General features: G+C 32.5%; 2 protein-coding genes across 4 annotated transcripts in view; one reads left to right on the top strand and one right to left on the bottom strand.

The window, feature by feature from the left end:
• Nucleotides 1-13072, top strand: part of LOC146539978 (lachesin-like) — a 28280-nt gene extending 15208 nt beyond the window's left edge. For 2 of the 3 annotated variants that reach the window (XM_085207693.1, XM_085207691.1), the window contains 9 exons: nt 118-221; nt 993-1200; nt 2980-3135; nt 4025-4153; nt 4743-4880; nt 9672-9836; nt 10200-10274; nt 10358-10441; nt 11522-13072. In XM_085207693.1, the coding sequence (XP_085063819.1) occupies nt 118-221; nt 993-1200; nt 2980-3135; nt 4025-4153; nt 4743-4880; nt 9672-9836; nt 10200-10274; nt 10358-10441; nt 11522-11625 (1163 nt within the window). In that variant the 3' untranslated portion in view covers nt 11626-13072. The remainder of the gene's footprint in view (nt 1-117; nt 222-992; nt 1201-2979; nt 3136-4024; nt 4154-4742; nt 4881-9671; nt 9837-10199; nt 10275-10357; nt 10442-11521) is intronic. The other variant, XM_085207692.1, reaches the window with a different exon arrangement.
• LOC146539977 (lachesin-like) overlaps nt 1-23097 on the bottom strand; it is a 194706-nt gene that overhangs the window by 152520 nt on the left and 19089 nt on the right. The window lies entirely within an intron of this gene.

The following is a 23097-nucleotide window of genomic DNA, read 5'->3' as shown; positions in this document are numbered from 1 at the left end:
GGGGAATGGCTAAAATTTAAAAAGTATTTTATAAATTTTCTATATGAACTTGGTTTATTATTCAAATATATATAAACAATAAAATAAGTGAAATTTCTAATAATTATTTTATTTCAGAATCTATGTACCCAAGATTCGCCGAGCCAATACCAAATGTTACAGCTACAGTCGGCAGAGACGCTTTGTTAGCATGCGTCGTAGATAACTTAAGAGGTTTTAAGGTAATATTAAACATAATAATATTATATATGTGAATGTAAGTTTGTCTGTTACGCTTTAACGCCATATCTACTCAACCGATTATTATGAAACTTGGTACACATATTCTTAGAAGTATTAGAAAAGATATAGTATACTATATTTTTAAAGAATTAATATCCTTTGTCTATAATATAAAAACTAATAAGCGAACTAAGCCGCGTTTAAGTCTCTAGTATCTATATAAAGTAGTATCGTAGGTATATATAATTGTCATATTGTTCTCATTGCAGAAACCTTATCACTTAACATAAAATTATTTTCGCAACGCAATTTAAATTAATATCTCAATGCAAAAAACTTGATACCAAAAACATGTATTTGTTATCTATAAATTTGATATGTTGAAAAATGTTTTATTACGCTCTGGTATTAAATTTATTATAACTAAAAATATATATTAATTAAAACAAACATGATCGTATGTAGAGCATGTTTTATTTTTAGCTTCTTGTTGTATGTAGCATGTAGCAAAGTAGACAGAGGGAGCCTAGTGTTAAGACACTCCGCTTCTCACTCTCTGTCGAATTCTAGAGGAAACGTATGCTGCGTATTGGAACTCAACGACGCGCTTTGCCCCGACATCAGAGTTATCGAAATCGGAATCGAATTCACAACCTGTTACGTTTACAGTCAGTACACGCTTGTGCCCCTGCACCACGACTTCACTATTTTTTATAATTATATATTAAGAATATGACTTGTAATTTTAACATTTTCTTGTTTTCTCCTAGGTGGCCTGGGTCCGTATGGACACTCAAACCATCCTGACCATCCATCATAACATCATAACTCAAAACACGAGAATTAGCTTGTCGTACAACGACCACCGCTCGTGGTTCCTTCAAATAAAGAATGTTCAAGAAGTGGACCGCGGATGGTATATGTGTCAGGTCAACACAGACCCGATGCGGTCCAGGAAAGGATATCTTCAAGTAGTGGGTAAGTGTTGATTGGAGAAACAAATGGTTTTCCTCGTTTTTTTTTTACTTGTGAAAAAGACAAGGCAAACGGGCGTATAGGGCGACTTGTTTGTAAGTGGTCACCACCGCCCACGATCTGGTATTACACGTACCAGAGGAGCTACAGGTGCGTTACCGACCTTTGAGGTGGAGATAGACGCGTTTTTTTGTTTCTTTGGAGATGGAGAAATTTTAAAAGATTTTATTGATTTAAGTTAAGACATAACATTAACTGTAATCTCAATCATATGAATACATTTATAAACTTGTTTTGAACCCTTACACTCACACATTAGCCCTGAAGGCTGAAGAACTAAACATAATATATCCGTTAAAATTATTTTATTTGATATGAGAAATAAGTCGAATAGCAAAAACATCGAATAGCTTCTTAATTATAAATTCTTTATTTTCCGAGATTTTTTTTTAAATTCACATTTTTGTATTCATACATTATTTTTTACACAAAGGCAGTAAAATTATTTGTTATTTTTACAAACATTAACTCGTTTAGCACCGGACATTTGAATGATATCCGCATACTCTGATTCTGACAAATTTGATTACTGCGGTGTAGAATATTTTTTTTGGTATAGAATATTTATTATCCTACAGTACTACAATTATATTACACTGTTTTATATTAAAGCGCAGCATCGAAAGTGTGGAACGGAAGTGTCTTAATGGGAACGGAGTGTCTTATCACTACGCTAGGCTGGCTAGGGGATACAGCGTGAAATTAAAAACAAAAAAAAAACAATTTCATGCTTTTAGATACATACATAATATACTTAAATATTATATACTTTACAAATGTTATAGCTATAACTAGAGCTTAAGATATCCCAATCTCTTAAATTACTTATCGGCTTGTCCAATACGATCATCTATCATCGACAAAGTGACGTCTACGGAAGCGGCAAGGAAAGGCAGGGACGCGACCTTGAAGTGTCGTGTTTCGGTGGATATTCAGGAATTATTTGATATACTAGTAGTGACAAGTTTATGTTCTATATAGACCTTTATATCATCTACTAATTTAGCGAAAAAAATCAAGTTTCAAAAATTGTAATAACGCAAAGTAAGGTAGACAGAGGGAACTTATTGTCAAGACACTCTTTTTTTTATAGTTAATGTGTATGGAATTTTACAAGCTCATATTGACCTACTTCCCTATATTCGATTGAGCTAAAATTTGAATTACGACTTCAGTTATGATGACAATGGAATTGCATAATTATAATCAATATTGTTTTTAATACAAAATGGGATTAGATTTTTTTGCAAAACCCTCCTAATATGGATATTAATTAAAATGGCTTTATTTATAAAATACAATACAACAGAAATTAAATAAAAACTTGTTTTTAATAATACTTTTTTAATTAGTATTTCATTCACTTTTCGCCCTAATTGGTGACTCTGTTTTTTGAGTGGCGGAACATAATACTCGTAGGTAAAAACAAAAGAAATTAAACATTTATCAACACGAGAGACCTTAAAATATACATACTGAATAAAAACATAATTATACAGACTTTACTCCTCAAACAAAAAAATATCCTACACCCTATTTTTGGAACATAACAAGCGCTGATAAAAATGATTCAGCAATTGCTTCCCCAATAAATAAGATACGAATTGCTGAATTTCGTATTTATAATTTCATTGCACATCATAAATACCTAATATAATATAAAACATTTTTAATAAACAAAAACATTTCCGTATATATAAGTAATTACTCATCGTTGTCCAGTGCCTCCATCAATCATCGACAACATGACGTCCACTGACATGGTAGCGAGAGAAGGCACGGACGTGACTTTAGTGTGCCGAGCTTCTGGTTACCCTGAACCGTATGTGATGTGGAGGAGGGAAGATGGCCAAGATTTCAATTATAATGGAGAATCTGGTATGATATATATTGAATTATAAATAAAAAATATAACACTTCTTCTTAAGATATTTAAAGAACATAACAATAAAGTATTTACTTAATTCTTTTACATTATTTCTAAATCAGAGCTAAAAAAATTAGCTTGTGCAAGCAACCCATTAAAAAATCGGATAAAAGTATTGGACAAAGGCAGTCTAGCTCACGGCTGTCAGGCAGTACCCTAAGTGCTGTAACCAACTTACCAATAAGTCTATTCATAACTGCAGCACAACTTTAATAAGAGCAAAACTTTTGCTTTCCTTTTCACAAGAAGTTCCGTTGTGTAACACATTATGTGGTATTTAAATTTATTATTATATGAGTTTTAAAAGGAACAATATACATTATTTTCATTTCTCGCTTTTGTAAGACGAAGTTTACCAAATGCTAAGTTGCGGTATGGCAAAAATGTATAACGTTAAAAATCTGGTGGTGTATCAAGTCGGTTTACGGACTATGATTTTACGTAATAACACCATAAAAAATGCATTTATTATCACTCAATAATCATTATTTTATATAAAACAGACAAAGGAAATTTAGACTTAGAGAAACAAGAAAATTAAACTTACAAGAAAATTACATTTTTCGATAACTTAACCCTTGTGTGATGGCCAATCTTGCCTCTCTATTTGTTTCACTCTCGCTTGCACGCTCAGCTCCGGTGGAACGTGACAATGAGTCATACTTTTACATGTGTTTGTCGGCGTTTATCGTTTTATAAGACGTTATAAATGTAAAATATTAAAAGAAAATCAAACGATATTACTGTCATAATGATAGATATTCTATATTGTATGTATAAATAAACGTCTTTAAAATTGATGATGCTCTTTAAAACTAACAATGCCATTTTTGTTTATAGTAAGTGTTGTTGACGGCGAAACGCTCACCATAACAAAGGTATCTCGGCTACACATGGGCGCCTATCTCTGTATCGCATCCAACGGCGTTCCTCCATCGATCAGTAAACGCATCGTGCTCATGGTTCAATGTGAGTAGATAAGCTCATCTGATCCAATCCCCGCAGACTTGATGGAGAACCCTTTCGAATAACTGTTATTAGTTTTATAACTATTATTAATTACTAATTGATTTACGTTAAAAACTTGTGTAACAATGTACTCATATATGTTGTAATGTCTGTTATTCTAACTAATCCAATTTCTGTTGTGTATTGTATTAGAGCGAAACTTAACGCCGCATTTTGCCTCGATACCAGAGCGAAGCAATGAAAAAAACAATTTCTTCGATTAAGAATCGAACTCACAACTTGCATACGACTAGATAAGCTGATGTGATCCAATAACGCCGCAGACTTGATGGATAATCCTAGTCGAATAACGGTTATTAGTTTAATAATTAGTAACCGATTTACATAATACGTGTACATGTAGTGTCTATTATTAAAACAATATTGACTTGGTTAGGAGGTCGTTAACAAATCCAATTTGTGTTGTATACTGTGGTAATTAATTTGATCGATAAATTTACTTACTGTTGGAATTTACTTAAATAATAAAAATAATTGTGTCATTTTGCATTACTAAAAGTGATTTATTTATTATACTATTATTATACAGTTCCACCAATGTTGTCTATTCCAAATCAATTGGAAGGAGCGTACATCGGTCAAGACGTGACGCTGGAGTGTCACACGGAAGCTTACCCATCCTCAATCAACTACTGGACCACGGATAAAGGGGATATGATCATTTCCGGTGAGATTTGTTTGAATTTATCCACTTTATACGTTCACGATTAAACGTTTCTTTTAGCTTCGGGCTGTATCTTGCATGCATCGAAGTATATAGAGGAAAGCGTTAAGACACTTGGTTTTCCACTGTCCGTCGAATTTTTGAGGATTTACGTATTGATTGGCGGAACTTAACGCTTTTGTTTTAGTACTAGAGCGAAGAAATGAAATTATTCAAAAACAATTCATTTCTCCGAGTGGGATCGTACCCTCAACCGTTGCGTTATAGTCACACGGTTGTACCCTTGGGCCACGAAGACCTCTTTATCATCATCACATTTCCTTTATATTTATTTATTTATGAATTAGTAATAGCAGCATTATAACAATAAGTAAGTTTATCTAATTAATACATAGAATTAAACAACTAATAACTATAATATTAGGTACACGTTAAAGTTTGAGAACGTAAATACCTACGCTCAAATCTCAACTTTCCAAGTACTAATCACAACAGAGCAACACAATAGAACTGAAACAACATTTATCATGTCAGCTTAAATAACATGTGTCTCTGTCAAATATAATACCGCTATTCATCATTGATTTATGAGCTGATAATGAAAATAGTTTGTGTCGAATGGAGGAAGTGTACGACACAATTGGTAAAAGCGCCAACGAAGGCTGTTTATGAAATGGAAATGTACAGTTTCGTATTCCTTTGGGGAGTAAAAGTTGTAAATTTTTACCTTATTTTCAGCTGATTAACGAATAAACTTATATATTTTATTTTTACAAAGCGCAGCTTATATTATAAAAGGCATATGTTTTGAATTAATTACTACTTTCACTAAGCATATAGTGGAAATTAGTAAAGAGAAATTCTACAAACTGCTTGTTCCAATGAAGTCAAATAAAAGCAATAACTAACATGAAACTGTTAGAATTTTTATTTACGACACTTACAAATAAAGCTTATAAAGATAATTAGATCTTACTCTTCTTGAGAAATAATAACCACCCATTGTAATTAATTAGTTTTTTCAGGAATAAAAGTAGTCAGTCAGTATTTTAACTTATACAATAAAATCTTACATAAATATACCCTGAAACGGAAATAGAACCTACAACTATAAAATGTTTTAAATAACTAATTTAAAACGCGATGGCGTAGAGTGAATATATAAAGTAAATGAAGAAAATGAAGAAAAACATAACTTTTCAATTCTAAGTAAATAACCAATATTATTTTAACGTTATTTTTAGATTAACAAACATAATAATAATATTATTCGTGCGTCGTTTAGTCAAATGACAATAAATGAGTTCTGGTAAAAAGTGATTGGTATCTGACCTATACAACCCATTATGAGGTACACTAGCAAAGTTTGGTCAGATTAATCAAGTCTCGAAGGTGTTAGCGATTACGATCTTGTCTTTGTTTCCACACAACTATGTAACTAGTTACTAAGTTGTTTTAGTATTTTTTTTCGATATTTACGTTTATTTGATAACATGCGATGCTAGCAGAGATAACACAGTGGTTCACCTTGTTTTTAGATTTACCCCAATTATAGGAACATGTCGTGTTTTTTTCTATCTTCACGCTGCCTCTCGCAAAAGCGGGGTAGGCGAAGGAAACCTTTCCCAGGTCCCCTCAAAGTTAGCACTCCGTTCCGATTAAGACATTTTCGGTTAACTCTTGCCGACGAATACTTTATTAAGCGGCGCACTTTGCTTCATTCCCAGAGCAAGGAAAATGAAAATATTTCATTTCCTTGAGTGAAAATCGAACCTACAATCTATCACACAACGGACCTCAATGCGATGCAAATTAAAAAAAAACCTTTGATATCATCCCCCTAAGTGGGAGGCAAATCTACGTACAGTAGAATCTATATACTGTAGAATAAATACTTCCGAAATACACACATAACTAGCAACGTAAAATAATATCGTTTTATCCATTTCTGAGTCATTTTATTACCTATTTTCAATATTTTTTAATTCTATCCTACACAAGCTAGCGACGCACAACCTTCTAGGCATCCTTCTACAATTTACGGAATGTGATTCCATTATGATCAAGCTCACCTTTTAACTAGTATTCATAACACAAATAACAAAGTCAACTAGGTATTTGAGAAAATTCACTGTACATAAATGATTTTATATATTGTCAAATTTCATATTTAAGAGGCATTGACGTCCTAGCATAGTGACGCAAGCATGACGGTTGTGAGTTCGATTACCACTCTAGGAAATGAAAACAATGAAAATAGTAGCGTTAAGTTTCGCCTCTTGAAACGCAATGTTTCTTAAATTCGATGGAAAGTATCTTAACACTAAGTCTCCTTTGCCTACCTTGCTATACGCACGACACTGTGTAAAGTGACTAAAAGTAGAACTAGAAGAGAAAATAGATTTCTGTTAAAAAAATCAAATTCCTATTTCTGCTTTCTTAAAAACATATATTTAGGTCTAGAAATTAAAATTATATTAATTCTAATCTAAAGTAACTGTTAACGCGCTACTAACGCTTCGCGCTTCTAACATTATTTAGCCCTCCTTAATTGATATTCCGGTATGAAATCATTAAATTTATTACGAGTGTATGAAAATTATCTGTTATTACCATTAATAATATGACAACGTATACCTTTGCTGTATGCCTACTTGTAAATTATAATTCTCAATTATTTGTACTAACCACAGTGTACTTATATATAGTTAGTATAATTATTACATACAGAGGCCGTTGTAGCGTAGGGCACAAGGGTAACGCGACGATTTTGGGTTCAATCCCCACTCGGGAGAATGAAGTATTATTTATTAATATTTACACTTCTTCGCTCTGGCATCAAGGCAAAAGTTCGGCGTTGAGTTCCACCTCTCAGATTGAAATACCTGGGAAAATTGGGTAAAAACCAAGTGAACAGAGTGTCTTAGCACTAAGACCCGTCTACCTAACCTGCTGCGGGATAAAGCGTGAAGCTGTTTTTTTTAATATAAATAGATTATAATAAAAATACCCCAAAAGTTATTGTAATTAGTTCCACCTAGCACAGGTTTGTTATTTGAACTTGTTTCCAAATTTATACGGACTATAGTTTTGGCCGGCGTCCGCCCAACTTTTCACTTCACACCGGCGACGTCATACTGCCGTTTGCAAGGGAAATTAACTTCAGTAAACTCTGTGTTTTTTAAAAACTTTTCTTGTGGCTTACATCTTATTTATGCAGTATAATGTTGCTTTACCTGCATTGTTTACATCATTTTGTATAATATACACATATCTTAAAGATATAAAGTATATTTCTATGTACAGCAATTATCAATTCATAAAAAAGTTATATCAAAATAAATTAACATCACGCTTTTCATCTTGCTGTGTGCAGAATAGAACTAGGCTGAGAAAAGCTAGTGCTGAGACACTCTAGAAGAATAGAATTCTAGAAGCATTGCATGTTGAGTGGCGGAACCCAACGCCGCGCTTTGCCTCGGCACTAGGGCCAACAAATGAAGATATAGATTTAAATACATATTTCATTTCCCCGAGTGGGGATAGAACTCACAACCAGTCGCGTTTACAGTCACACTTGAGCCCTTGCGCCACGTTTGGCCTCGTTATATCAAAAATATATATTATCATAAAAAACAAAATATATATATATTTTTGTATGGTCGTATAAAAAACCTATATCTGAACAAAAACATTATAGATACAAAAATATATATATTATTTAAAAATATTTTAACATTCACCCCTCGCTATGAGTCGACATTCTTTAAGATCAAAATACGAAAACAAAATCTCGTTCGATTTCTCCTTTTATACGTGATTTATTGTTTTGTCTATCGGCTGCGATCGAATGGCTGGCTAAATTGGAATATAATAAAATAATATCTTGGTATTTCTTCTGTATTTTGTTTTATGGTACAGTGTTATTGTTAAATATTTATATTGGAATGTCTGGGGGAAATTTAATTGATGATGAAATTAGTGAGGCCAGTCCTAGCGAAAAGCTATGGGTTTGAATCCCACTCGAGGAAAAGAAATATTTCATTTTTAATTTTTTTTCGTTCTGGTATCGAGGCAAAACGCGGCGTTTAGTCCCGCCACTGAACAGGCAATGTCTGAACGATGTGTCTTAAGGACCTTCTAGGATAGGTGCTCTGCTGTTTGCGGGATACAGCGTGACGTTAAAAAATAAAATTAGTAGATCTTACACTCATTCACTTGTTAGAAAGATATATAAAAAATCTTTTAGACGTGCTCCCTAACCTTGTTTGCAACCTGGGTATAAGAAATTACGTGAAACATTGTGTGGTTCCCACAGAGCATTCTTTAATTAAAATAATTATAATATGTATATATATCCAGCTTCACACCGTAGGGTAGGCACCGTAGAGGGAGCTTCAAGCAGCAAGCAATCCATACACGCACGGAAACTCTCTCCGCTTTATACCCTAAACTTGTCCACAACCTAATAAATCTAAAGACAGTAAATTCAAATGGGTATCCACGTTCTGAGACCACAAATTCACCCCTTAGTGAAATCCACATCCCCATTCGTACCTATAACATGATCACACACCATTTATTTCCAACAGTCCATTTATCTCATAACTATCAAATGCGCTCACTGGTTTGCGTCTAGGAACAAGCAATGTGTATCTCTCTAGATAAAATGACTCTATATCTTGAGGTTTTCAAAACATTTTTTTATTTGTAAAATTTCTGGGAAGGGCACCAGACTATTCTGAGATGGGCACGGACCATCCGGTTTTATATACAGGTTTTATATTTAAGTAGAAATGGAAATTGTAGGTGGCAAGTATGAAGCGTTCCCGGTTGATAGCGGTTATAACAAATTTATGATGCTGAAGATACGGAACATCACCAAAGAAGATTTTGGCTTCTACAAATGTATTGCGAAAAATTCTTTGGGTGAAACCGATGGCATCATCAGGCTTGACGGTATTTAAAACTCATTTAAAATTAGTTTTTTTTATAGATTCATGGTCATCCTACACATAGCAGGATAGGCAGAGGCAACATGGGAACTTAGTGTTAAGACACTCTGTTAAGTTGTATCCTACTTTCTGATAAAATCTGACGGCATAGCATGATGAGCAGCGGAACACAACGCCGCATTTTTGTTTCGATGCCGGAACGAATAAACGAAAATATTAAATATTTCATTCCCTGGAGTCGGAATTGAACCACAACCTGTCGCATTAACAGTCGCACGTTTGTGTCCCTGTGCCACGTGGCCTCTACGAAAATAACTTAGGCGTTTTAATTTAAATTGACTGTGTACTCAAGTATGTCTTTTTTTAGAAATACCAGCCCCTCCATCCGCTTTCACTACTACGCAGAAATCTATTCTGGATAATCAAACAATAAGGAAGAAAGGTCAGTTAAGATATGAATTCTACTTAAGAATTATTATTTTATTTTATTTTACTATTATAAAATATTACTAACTTCTTTTACAGGACAATTGCAAATATTTCAATCAAACGAAGCAATCAGTTCGACATTCCAAGGTGAAGCATATGGTGAACAAATTCGTGATTTTGGTAACATTTCTTTGTACTATATTTATGTTTTTCGCGGTTATATATGTATGTATGAAATATTCTTTATTACCTCATATCTCCAGAACCGCTGTAGGTACGTATTTAAATCGTTAGATTCGTTTCAGCAGCCCAAGTGTTCTTAAATAAGTGACGTTTAAAAAAATATCATGGCGGTTGTGCGACCACATTGGACTTAGTAGAACAAAATTGCTGACGGCTATTCTAGAAATAAATGTATAAGGAGGTGTGAAATATCGATCAAAAACCGCAAAATTGCCGCACTGAGTTGGTAGAACAATGTTTATAGGGCTTCAATTGTCAACTTTTTTACGTAGTTAAAACCTCAACACGTCATTAGAATTATGGGGTAGACTTTAATTCAAATAAAACTAAATATATTTCTACCGTCACCGAGATAATCTATCATTTCCTGCTTAATTCTGTGTTCTGCATTTCCTGCTTCATACGTGTTGATTGGCGGAACTTAACGCCTCTCTTTGCCTTAATATCGATGCGAAGAAATTAAAATATTAAATATTTCCTCGAATTGGAATCGAAGCCTCAACCTGTCACGTTTACAGTCACACTTTTTTATACCCCTGCACCACGACTTTCCTCCAAAAAAACAAACAAAATAATAATTATTTAAATATGCTTTATGTATAAACATTTCTTTATATTATAAAATATTTGATCTTTACGACATCCTCCTTGTGCTTAAGTGGGATTAAGGATCTTCCGTGCACTCAAACGATGTCCAATTAAGAATGAGTGTCGTTAGAGAGCTTTGTGAAAAAAATAATGCCTCCATAGTCTATATTTTATAGCAAATTTGATGCAGAAGACACAAGTAGTAGGTTTGATCCCCATTTGGGACAATGAATTATTATTTATTAATATTTTCATTTCTTTGCTCTGGCACCAAAACAAAAAGCCTGGCGTTGAGTTCTGGAAAAATTCATCGGAAAGTAAATACATATTATACAAAAAGGGAAAGTACTTCATATACAAAATCATGACTTAAAAGAAATTCATAATCCATCCTCAGTCAATCTTTACTTAAAAAATATTTTTTTACAGATTACTACGAAAAAGAAAACTCGGCAGCCGCTCCGAAGTTAGAAAAACTTTTGTACGTAACGCTTTTAATTCACCGAATAATAACACTTCGTGTACATTCTTGATAATTTAAGTGTAAATGAAGTTCTTGTTTTTAATATAATATATTATAAACGTATGAGTTTTTCAAATAGAAAATTTTCTTTTCGGCTGAACAGACAATAATCACTCGTACGAGATCAACATTCCATTTAAACTTCATATTTACCTGTTAATTACGCACATAACATATAATATGCTAGATTTTATAATACTATACTATATTTCAATATGTAGAAGTGTTTTTATGCAAATCTGCTTTATAAAATAGTATGAATGGTTTTGCAAATGAATGTTGATCTAATAAAGCTTTGCATAAAGCCAGACGTTGTAGGCCTGCCTATACTAGTAATTCAACATGCTTCGAAAAATAGGAGTCGTTTTTAAATAATTTGAATGTTATATTAAAAATTGTGTATAGCTGTTTTTTTTTTATATATGTGAAAAAATATTTTAAGTTACCAATAAAAAATAAATAACCATTTGTAAATATTATATAGCTGTTAAGAAACACTACGTTATTTACAATTTTATTACCATAAATTATAATATTGATAACTCAGTCGATCCACTTTTATATAAAAAAAAATAATCTCGAAAAACCGCTTTAAAATTTAATTTATTAGGCAGTAAAAATTGTAATACGCGAAATTCGTGCCGTTGCTAATAAATGTTTTCTTAACCTGACTAAAGTACCTGACGTTTCCGGTGAAATCCCGGCGTAATAATTATGGTATCTTCACCGACCCCCATATTTTGTTACGAGATCCTCTAAGGATTCGCGACCTACAATTTAGAAACCCCAGCCTGTTAGGGATCTCTTTCTTTTGTGCAATGATAGATTGCAAAGCGTATGAACCCTTAAATTTGTTTTACCTGCCGACATTTTATTTTCCAAATAATCCTTTATTGTTTTGAATTTATTCTACTTAATATATTTTTATTTATTATGTAAATACAATTTATGATAAGTACTATCTTATATTAAATTTACTATTAATAATCCGGTCCTAATGAAATATTTTAGCAGGGTTGTTTATAATTTAAATATAATATCTAATAATAATAATTACAACGAATTTGTCCAGATGTCATCACATTTTTATTCAGATGAAGAAATATGTATATTTGAAAACTAATCTAGATTATTTATATTTAATTTTGTATAATACTTTCATTTTCATTGTTTCGTTTTAGAGCAGTTACGTATATATTTTCTTAAATAAGCGCTTGTGAAGAAATTACTATATTCAGAAAAAGATTCCTTAGAACGAATTAAAGAAAGTTTTGTGATTTTTTTATATAAAAAGAAAAATAATAAGATACAGTCATAAAGCTCACCCAAGTTATAGAATCCGCTATAAATGTTAGACTTAGATTTATGACGATATACATATTTAGAATTTATTGTTTTTCTTTACTTGCTACAAACGCAACTGCCAAATACTGTAAAAATAAATTGATGCTTCATTACTAAGTTTGTTTTATTTCACTTATATTAATATTAACTAATATCATTAAGAACAACAAGGAAAAGATTTTTTAATATAAAAATTAAATATTAGCTAAAAATTAAAAAGTTGCTACGAAAAGCTTACCTTAGTAGCTATTAAGAGAGGTCGACTTGAAAAGAAAAGTTAAAGTAAAAAAATTGAATGTTTTAAAAATATTTAATTATTAAACACTAATTAGATAACTGGTACATTGTTACTCAACGATAATATAAAAGTGTTTCAAATAGATAATAAAAAAATGTTGTAACTCTACGGCTTTTTAAAATTAAATCTTACTTTGGAACGGAGTGTCTTAACACTAGGTTCCCTCTACCTACCCTGCGGGATACATTTTGATTTTTAAGTAGTGAAAACATATATTTTTTATACCATTGGAACACAACATTTAACGCCATACTTTACTAGACGGCTAATTTTTAATCCGGATCTAAATTCAGTAAAATCCGGGGATTTGGCCTTCGTGGCGCTAGGACAGGCGTGTGGCTGTTGCGTGAAGATGGGTTCGATTTCCACTTCCATCAATTACTATTTGTTAATATTTTCATTTAATTCCTGTGGTAGGCGGCGTTGACTACCGCTCAACACACAATGCCTTAAAAATTCGGCAAAGTGGGGACCGAACTACTATGCTATATACTATATGCGGGATGCAGCATTAAGCTGATAAATAGATAAAAATTATTTAGCTATTAAGTTCAATTAAACGTGAATTAATAACGAAAATTAAAGACCTTATTAACAGAGTTTGGATCTATACTAAAAACTATAAAAAAACATATACATAACATTACATTATATATGAAAAACTCATGTTAAAATACATCGTAGACTCGTGTACTATGATAGTACGTCGATATTATAACAGGCACTAGGTTCTTTGACACATTTACCAGGGCAAGGTCGACCTTCCAACAACACGAACGTGGCATCATAACGTTTTTCCGGCCTCAAAAGATTACTGATCAAATAGCCTTACTTTTTGCGTAGGTATTTGCCTCGCAAAGGCTATGTTATCCGGAAAAAACAAAAGTTTCCCGAGGGACGAGGATGTTAAGTCCAGAGCGGCGCTGGAGGGCAAAAGGCTAGTTTTCATTACATATCTTGATTTACTGTTTCATTTATATTTAGACATATTATTTTATTTGTAAGCTTCGTTCTGTATAAAAAAATCTAATATAAGTATTTTAGATATGTAGAAAAATTCTATATTTTCATTGCCTCCTGATTCTTTCTGGTGTCGAGATAAAGCACGGCGTTGAGTACCGCCACATAACACGCAATGCCTTCTAAATTCGTCAAAAAATAGAAGGGGGGGGGGGGTGGGCGGATTGTCTTGACACTAGGTTTCCTATGCCTTCCATTCACATGCGGGATACAGCGCGAAGCTAAAAAAAAAGAAAAGTGTTTCGCGTCGTAATAATACATATGTGGTTTTATTATATTAAAGAATATTTACTATTTAGAAAAGTGTAACGGAAGTTACAGATTCCATGAGACCATAATTTTTACATCTATCATATCATTTTCTGTGATAGTTGCATAATAAATGACGTTATTCTAAAAATTTAAATTATATGAAAAATAAATATTAATTTAGTAATATTTTTCACCTCCTTTTATCTTTTCTACAAGTGCATCTCGAAGTCTGAATTTTTATCAACCTACAGTGAGCTGTTATACTATAATTGCATATTTTTATTTCCATATTCCATGTTTTAACCATTTCTCTACGCCTGAAATGGCCGATTTCTTCTCATCGTTTCAGCACGTTAGTTTTTATAGTCGAAACCCTTTAAACTTTTATAGACAAAAATAAATAGATTTTGAATAATAATATGATTTTACTTTACAATATCATTCGTATTTAAGTTTTTACTTTTATTATTTAGACTTCCTATAGCATATAAAAGTACCAAGGAAAAAAAACGCGGCGTTGAGATCCGCCAATCAACATGCAATGCCGTGAATATTCAGATTCAAAAGGGGACCAGAGAGTTTTAACACCAGGTTCCTTCCTACCTTGAAGCTACAAGCGGGATATAGCGTGAAGTTGAAAAAAATACATACAAATATATTCACGCGTTCATAACAATTTTATTATTTTAAATAGCTCTATAATCCGTATTAAAGGCGACGTCTACGAGATATATTTCATTTAATAGGTCTCTAAGTTTGTTTTGCGAAATAAAAGCAAAAAAAAATACTGAGAGAGTAAGCCTTCGTTGTGTGAGAATAGTGAGATGTTTGTCGGCCTGCAACTACGAGTACGTCAGACATAATCGCCTTGCCGTCTGTCACCTCATTGTTTCTGCGATAGGAATAGTTCATTCAAGTCATATATTCTTAGACTAAAATTATTTTTCTATTCATTTGTAAATGATAATTACTATGGTTTTTTTTTAATTAAATATTAATATATTATCTTTAGATTGAGGCCGTTGTTGTTTTTTGTTCCGACTCGAGGAAATAAGCGCGGCGTTCAGTTCCGCCACTCAACACGCAATGCCTCCAGAATTCGGTGGAAAGTGGGAAACGGAGTATCTCTTATCACTATGTTCTCTCTGCCTATCCTGTTGTTTGCGGGATACAACGCGACGCAAAAAATATATTAGCATTTCTTTCTATTATAATATAAAAATAATTAGAAAAACACCACTGAGAAAGCCAAGAAACGAAAAATTTAAATATTTCATTTCCTCGAGTGGGAATCAAACCCACAATCAGTCGCATTTACAGTCACACACTTGTGCCTCTTCGCCATGACTGGCCTCAATACTAGCAATTGATGTAAAACATTACGTCAGGAACTCTAGGCTAGGCTATTTAAATTACATATCTACAATGGCCTATGTTCCTATAAAAGCCAAACAATTCCTAGTAACATGTTATACATAATGAGAAAATTTTTGGCCCATTCCCAAAAATTCTATCTAAGTAGAGCTTATGTTGAAGATTGGGAGATTAAAGCACTTAAAATAAATAAATAGCGCCAACCATTTTCAAGCGGAAACTTTGAAATTGGATTCCAAATGTTTTAATACTTTGCATCAATATCGTCAAAATTAAATATGTAAAGGTGGAGAGAAAATAAAATTATCTCATCTGTTTTATATATATAATTTTGCATGATAAGTAAGTATGTAAGTTTATTATTTTTATTATTTATTCTTCTGCAGATTCCATATTAAAAGGAAATTTTATATTAAAAGGAAATATTATAGTTATACTTATTTTTAAAAGTACAAAAAAAATTGTTTCAAAAATAATTTGAATGCGTTATTGAATTAATTTTTGGTTTGTCTTTTTTTCTCCCAGTTTTTGGCTTGTTACACAATTTAATATTAAACTGATCAAAAAATAGCCAGAGGTGTTAGAAATTTTAAAAACCTTTTTAAAACATTTCTTACATACACCTAGGTGTATAATAAAATAGGCGTAAACACAGTAAAGTAATTTTAAAATCTTCCAATTAAACTATATTGTAGATTTTAACTAACAAAGAAATCTATCCGAGTATAAAATTTGCATTGTCTATTTTTTTAATGAAACTTCTTTAACATTTAAATTGACTGGCTCCACCTCGGAGCAATTTAGCTCGTTGCTCTCCTCGAAATGGTCCCTGCGGCCTGTAATGGGTTTCTTAAAAGGAAATCGAGTTAAACAGGCGTGATTGACTTAATTGTAGTAAGGTTTATTTCCCAAGAAAGATTAAAGAATTCCTTCAAGGTCGGATAAATGGATTTTCCAAATCTCATTCAATTCCATCAATATTATATCTATGATATTTTTGATCATTTAAACTTGCTGGCCGTAAAATGGGCGGGTACGTATTCATTTAACGGCTAGCACTTCGAAATTGAACAGCTTAATCGTAGCAACGAACGTGGAGCTAGCGAGAAATCATTGGCAACCCTAACTCGTAATTACGTTGAAGCACCTCTGATGCGTGGAACTCCCTGGAGATTGAGCGATTTTCGTCGTTAATTCTCCCTCTTTGTTTATCTTATTTAATATAGCCATTTAAGTTTCCCTAGTGGGAAGGGATGCCTTATTAGCGGTAATAAAAATGATATATTACCTAAAACAGGTAGACACAACATTCTTATAAATAAAAAAATATCTTATTTAATATAATTTCGTATTAATATAAGGTATAGGAAGACAACGAGTATAAGGTGGCAATACACCTTTTATAAGGATCAGTAGGTAAGCAAGTGCCGTGAACTCGAACACGAACAAGAACCGCCATTTACATTAATATGTAACGAAGACCAATCTCGGTGCGCTGGCCTTTATTGTCTCGACCAAATCAATACCCCCCACTTAGCTATTTACCACATTCCAGTTTTACATTATTACATTTCCAATCATTGCACTATTTGTACCAGTAATGTGTTACCAGTAAACTTTCGACTGTTCTTCAATTCGTAATGACTTCCGCTGTCGATATAATTGATAATGTAATTTTGTCTATATATGTGAGAAATAGATAGATGGACAACATTAAAATGATTATAATTAAGTAAGTACTAAGGAAAATTTTTAAATTTTAATTAGTTAAACGAAATTATTGGTTTCAAAATTATAAGTTTAAATAACCTTCAGTATCCGCCTAAGATTTGGACGTTTTGTCGCAAGTTATAGTAGGTAAGCGTGTTATTATATGGATATTTTTTATTGACTTTCTTATTATATTGTTCTATTTGTATACGAGTATATCTGAACTATACAAATAATTTTGACAAATTTCAAAATTTCTAGAAAATAAAGTTATTTATTTTTACTGTTAATTGCACTATACTCTCCCCGCTGTTTCATAGATATCCACTTCCACTGGTAGGCTGGAAGAGATTTTTTTTAGAAATAAGCCCACCTAAACTAAATTGTCAACTAAATTTTTCTTTTTTTAAAATTTCAGTATATTTTGTTTTGTGCAATAAAAAATATAAAAAAGTTCTTTTGATTATATTACGACGTATATTATACTTGATGATACTTTGAGGAAAGGCGGTAACCATAAGGGTTTTAGTTTCAAACGACGTAAACGTTAAAAGATTTAATCCAGCCAACGTAGCAGGTCAAGTAGACATAGTACTCATTTCATATTCTGCTGGAACGCCTGGACTAAGAGGAGTTTGTCTTACACGTATGGACTGTGTGTTATACCTACAATTTATCTTCTATTTGTACGTAAGTTCTTTATTTTCTTCTTATATTACTACTTTTAACAAATTGACCTACTTTAGAGAACTCATTACAAATGTATCAAGCACTTGTCTTGTTTCTACTCAACTGACACTTTAAAATCGTTTAATTACACGAACACGAAGCAAAGAAAGTCACAGCCAACTAATTAATCCAAATACGAGCATGAGGTTGAATTTCACATTTATTTCAATTATATTTAAACTTTTTATATGAATGTGTTTAAAACTTTGTATTCTTCAATAATAATGAATAAATGAATAATGATTAGAGTCCAATGGCGCAGTGGCACAAAGTGTGACTGTAAACGCGACGGGTTGTGGGTTTGATCCCCACTGGAGGAAATTATTTATTTAAATATATGTTTCCATTTCTTCGCTCTGGTGTCGAGGCAAAAGGCGGCGTTAAGTTCCGCTACTCAACAAGGACCGGAGTGTCTTAACACTAGGTTTCCTCTGCTTACCCTAATGTGTGCGGGATACATAGAGTTAAGACACTCCGTTTCCCACTTTCCGCCATATTCTGGAGGCATTGCGTGTTGAGTGGCGGAACTCAACGCTGCACGTTTCCCTAGATATCAGATGATACCAGATGGATGATGATGATGATACCATGAGAATATGATACCAGAGCAAAGAAGCTGAAATATAAATTTAAGTAAATATTTCGTTTCGCCTCTGCACCACGACGGGCTTCAATAACTAGTTTGCTTATTAGATCTCATGCCCATTTTATATTGCATTTTTATTTGAGTATATACTCGTATGTATGTATATGGGTTCTAAGTATGTAAACAGAATATAATTAGTATTAATAAATTAGGTATTATTTAATACGAAATTTTTCAAAATTTATAAACAGACACGGTGAAATAAAGTATGGGGAATTCTAATGAATTAACTGCAAAAATAACAGTTTTAGTTACTAAATGCTTGCATAAAAACATTTTCTGTTGTAAAATGAAGACTATAGCTTTACATATCTACAATCTTTTGAACCCTCCCTGCCAAAGACCTATTAAAATTTTGGAATAAAGCCAATTTCTATTATAAATTTTGTTATTTATAAAAGACAGCGTTAAATTGTTACTTTATATAGTGTTTTAGTCTTCGCATTACATTGTAAAGATTATACGTAGAGATTATACAGATATATTTGTATATGTAGACATCTCTCTATTATATATATATATAAAAAATTGTCGGCTTAAATTACGCAGGCGAGAAAAATGCTTTTTAAAAAATATATTTATTTAAATTTATAAACCACCTTTAGGTAAGAAAGCGAGTTCAAGACGAAGAAATATTAATTTAAATTATATATTATTGAAAATAGATAATTCAGCATATATTTGTATGCAAATATCTCTTTCCTCGAGCTGCAAGGGCGGCGTCATCGGCGTTTTTATACATTGTTAACTGCATCGTGCATTTTTTATGTATCGAATTTTCGCTCGAACATCATTGCAAAGCACCGGCATGCGAGGGCCGTGATAGTTTTTTAGAGCTCTTCGGCATCGCGGGTGATGTGATGATTTGTATTAGGTATAGTTAACTAGCATTATGAAGAAAAGAAGAATTGAATCAAAAACAATCAGCTTCATGCTGTATCCCGCATTTAGCAGAGTACCTACGGTGAGGGAGAGAGGAAGCCTAATGTTAAGACACTCCAGCTCCCACTTTCCGCCGAATTCTGGAGGTATTATGTGTTGAGTGGAGGAACTCATCACTGCGCTTTTGCCTCTAAACACAAATTAAAATATTAAATAGTTAATTGCCTCGAGTGGGAATCGAACCCACAAACTGTCGCGTTCACACGTTTGTGCCACTGCGCTACGACTGGCCTCAAAAATTGAACGTAAAAAAACGCGTAAAAAATATTACATTGTGTTTGTTTGTAGTATGGCGATGAAGCGGTCGTGAATGCCTATGATGCAAAAAAATAAAAAATACAATTGGTATTGTAAACTGAATAAATTTTTTTATCATTTTTTATCATTGCAAGTGGCTTGACAAGTGTAGCGAACGGAGCTCCCTTGTAAAACAAGGTTGTTTTATCTAGCAATATACATATATACATATATCATACGTCAGAAAATATTTTATCTTAGTTAAATGTAATAAAAAAAGATTAATTAATAGTATTATCTATCTTCTACGGAAAAAGAAAATTGTAAAAACTAAGTTCCGGAATAAAATACGAGAATTTTTTATGAAAAATTATATTGGAATTGACCTGCCCAATTATTTAGACGAGGAAGGCTTTTGTAAATCGAGTGCTTTTACTGCGACTAAGATAAATATTTTTTTATCATTCCAATAATTAAAATTATGATCGATAGTAAAAATGGTAAATTATTTATAGACGATTTAAAATTTAAGTTGTAAATTTAAAAAGGTAAAAATAAGATGGATGATGATGGCTTGATGGGAACGTACTGCAGTAAAAACGTATTATATAATAACTATTATTAATTACTAGTTAAGTATTGTTAACTCATAGTTTTTGCTTAACCAATAGTTATAAAATTTGTATGGGACAACTTCTGAAACATGTAAAACAAGTATCATCAAAATCTATTCAAAAGTGGCTGAGAAATCAGTGAACATAGATACAATAAAAAACATTTAGTTAAATTGATAACGTCCTCTTTTTTTAAATCGGTTAAAAATCCAATTATTGAAAGGTCACATTCTGAATATACAAAACTACTTTGAAAATTTATAGCAAAAAACCCAAGCTTATAAATTGCTAATATACTTATTATGAACTGTTTAATTAAATGTGAAAGTTATTAATAAACAATTATAATATCGAAAGTATTTTATTTATTATAAAAAATATATTAATTTAATAAGAATATGCTTATTCGTTCAGAACAAAAAAATAAATGAATTCCTATGAATGCCATTTTTTATACGTTTGTTATTATATTTTCAATATGAATTGAAATTAATAAAATGAAATTAATGACATCTAGGTACACGTTTCATTCTTAGAATAGAACCTTATGTTAATACTAAATTTAAATGAAGCGAAAGTCGTTTTGTTAGAGCCTTCCTTGAATCGCCTTGGCGGCCTGAGGATAATTGGTTTTTTATAAGCAAATCTCGTAGCCACGTTAAGCAAGCTTAATTGGCTTAATTGCAAGGTTTTTCTTATTCATCTCTCTCAAACAAAAGGAAAAAAAAAATTACAAAAATCCGCATTTTTGTTACCTCTTATATAAATAATATCAATCTATAGATTTCTTCCTCCATTCGCCGCCCCATTTGGTCCCTGTGCAGTGGAAAATAGACTCCAAAGGCTTTATTTAACGCCTGGCACTTCGCAAATTGAATCGTTTAATCGCACCAACTCGGCGCGAGTGAGACATCATTGGCAGACCTAACCCGTAATTATTTTGACCCATTCATGAGGTAATTGTGATATTGATAGTATTGTAGCGTGCGATTCTAAATATTATGTAAAAATAGTGAAGTTCAAATTTTACTAAGTGAAGTAGTAATTCGTGTTACTTTTACGTTATGGGTTCGATTTTCAGTCGAGGAAGTGCAAAATTAATTTCATATTTTAACACTCTGGTGTCGACTGACGAGGCAAAGCGCGGCGCTGAGTTCCGCTTCTTAACATGCAATGCCTACAGAATTCTGCGAAAAGTGGGGAGCGGAGTGCCTTAACACTAGGATTCCTCTACCAAAATTTAATCGATCTATTAAATTAATCTATAATATCGAATAGTTAGAATAATTGTTATATAAGATTTATATATTTGTTTAAAATATGACAAATTACTGAATAAAGCTATTAATTAGGTACATATAAAATGACTATGCCAAATCTAATTGTACTAACGTCTGCAAATATATATTTCAAATCTATACATATAAAGTAATTATATTGGTTAGTTTCGTTAAGACTTTATTTCGAAATTTACATCATAAATTAAAACATATTTTGTTTTTATTTTTTGAAGCAGATACGAAACCATTCTCGAATATATATCTATATATATAAGATCGAAAGGTCACTCACTCATCACGAAATCTCAGAAACTACATGTGCTATGAATCTGAAATTTTGTATAGGAGCTACTTTTAGGATGTAGGTGCTCGCTAAGACGGGAATTTGCAATATTCGACTTCTAAGGGGTTGTTTTTGAGGTTGAAACTTCGTTACTACAAATGCTAGGTTAATGCTAATGCAAAAATTAATAATAACGTAGTTCACGCAGGCGAAGTCGCGGGCGGGCCGCTAGTATATATATATTTCTTGCAAAAGTAATAATTCGAGCAACATTTTCGCTTTATTTTCTCCCCACAAAATATATTTTGGTATTATGTTTGGTCGTGACTGATTTATTCATACATGAATGGACGAAGAAAATTGAAATTTTCATTAACCGGTGAACGTTGAAAAGACTAATGTAAAGCGTGCGAGGTAGTGCCACTCGCAGCTAAGACCAACGTATTTTTTGTCAAAATTAAAGTATATGACATGGCTTATTTTATAGGACATTACCATGTTTAAAATTGCCATCCCGCACACAGCAGGGTAGGCAGAGGGAGCCTAGTGTTAAGACACTCCGTTCCCCACTTTCTGCCGAATTCTGGAGGTATTGCGTGTTGAGTAGCAGAACTCAACGCCGCGCTTTGCCTCGACACCACAGTGAAGAAATGGAAATATAAATGTAAATAAATTTTTCACTTCCTCGAGTGGGGATCGAACCCACAACCGTCACGTTACAGCCACACCCTTGTGCCGCTATGCCACGGCGGC

The sequence above is a fragment of the Heliconius melpomene genome, chromosome 3 (genome assembly GCF_056956725.1).
Source record: "Heliconius melpomene rosina isolate 202511_hmr_F chromosome 3, ASM5695672v1, whole genome shotgun sequence".
Taxonomy (NCBI): Eukaryota; Metazoa; Arthropoda; class Insecta; order Lepidoptera; family Nymphalidae; genus Heliconius; species Heliconius melpomene.
The sequence above is the reverse complement of the archived record's forward strand: the minus strand, read 5'-3'. Positions and strand labels throughout refer to the sequence as shown.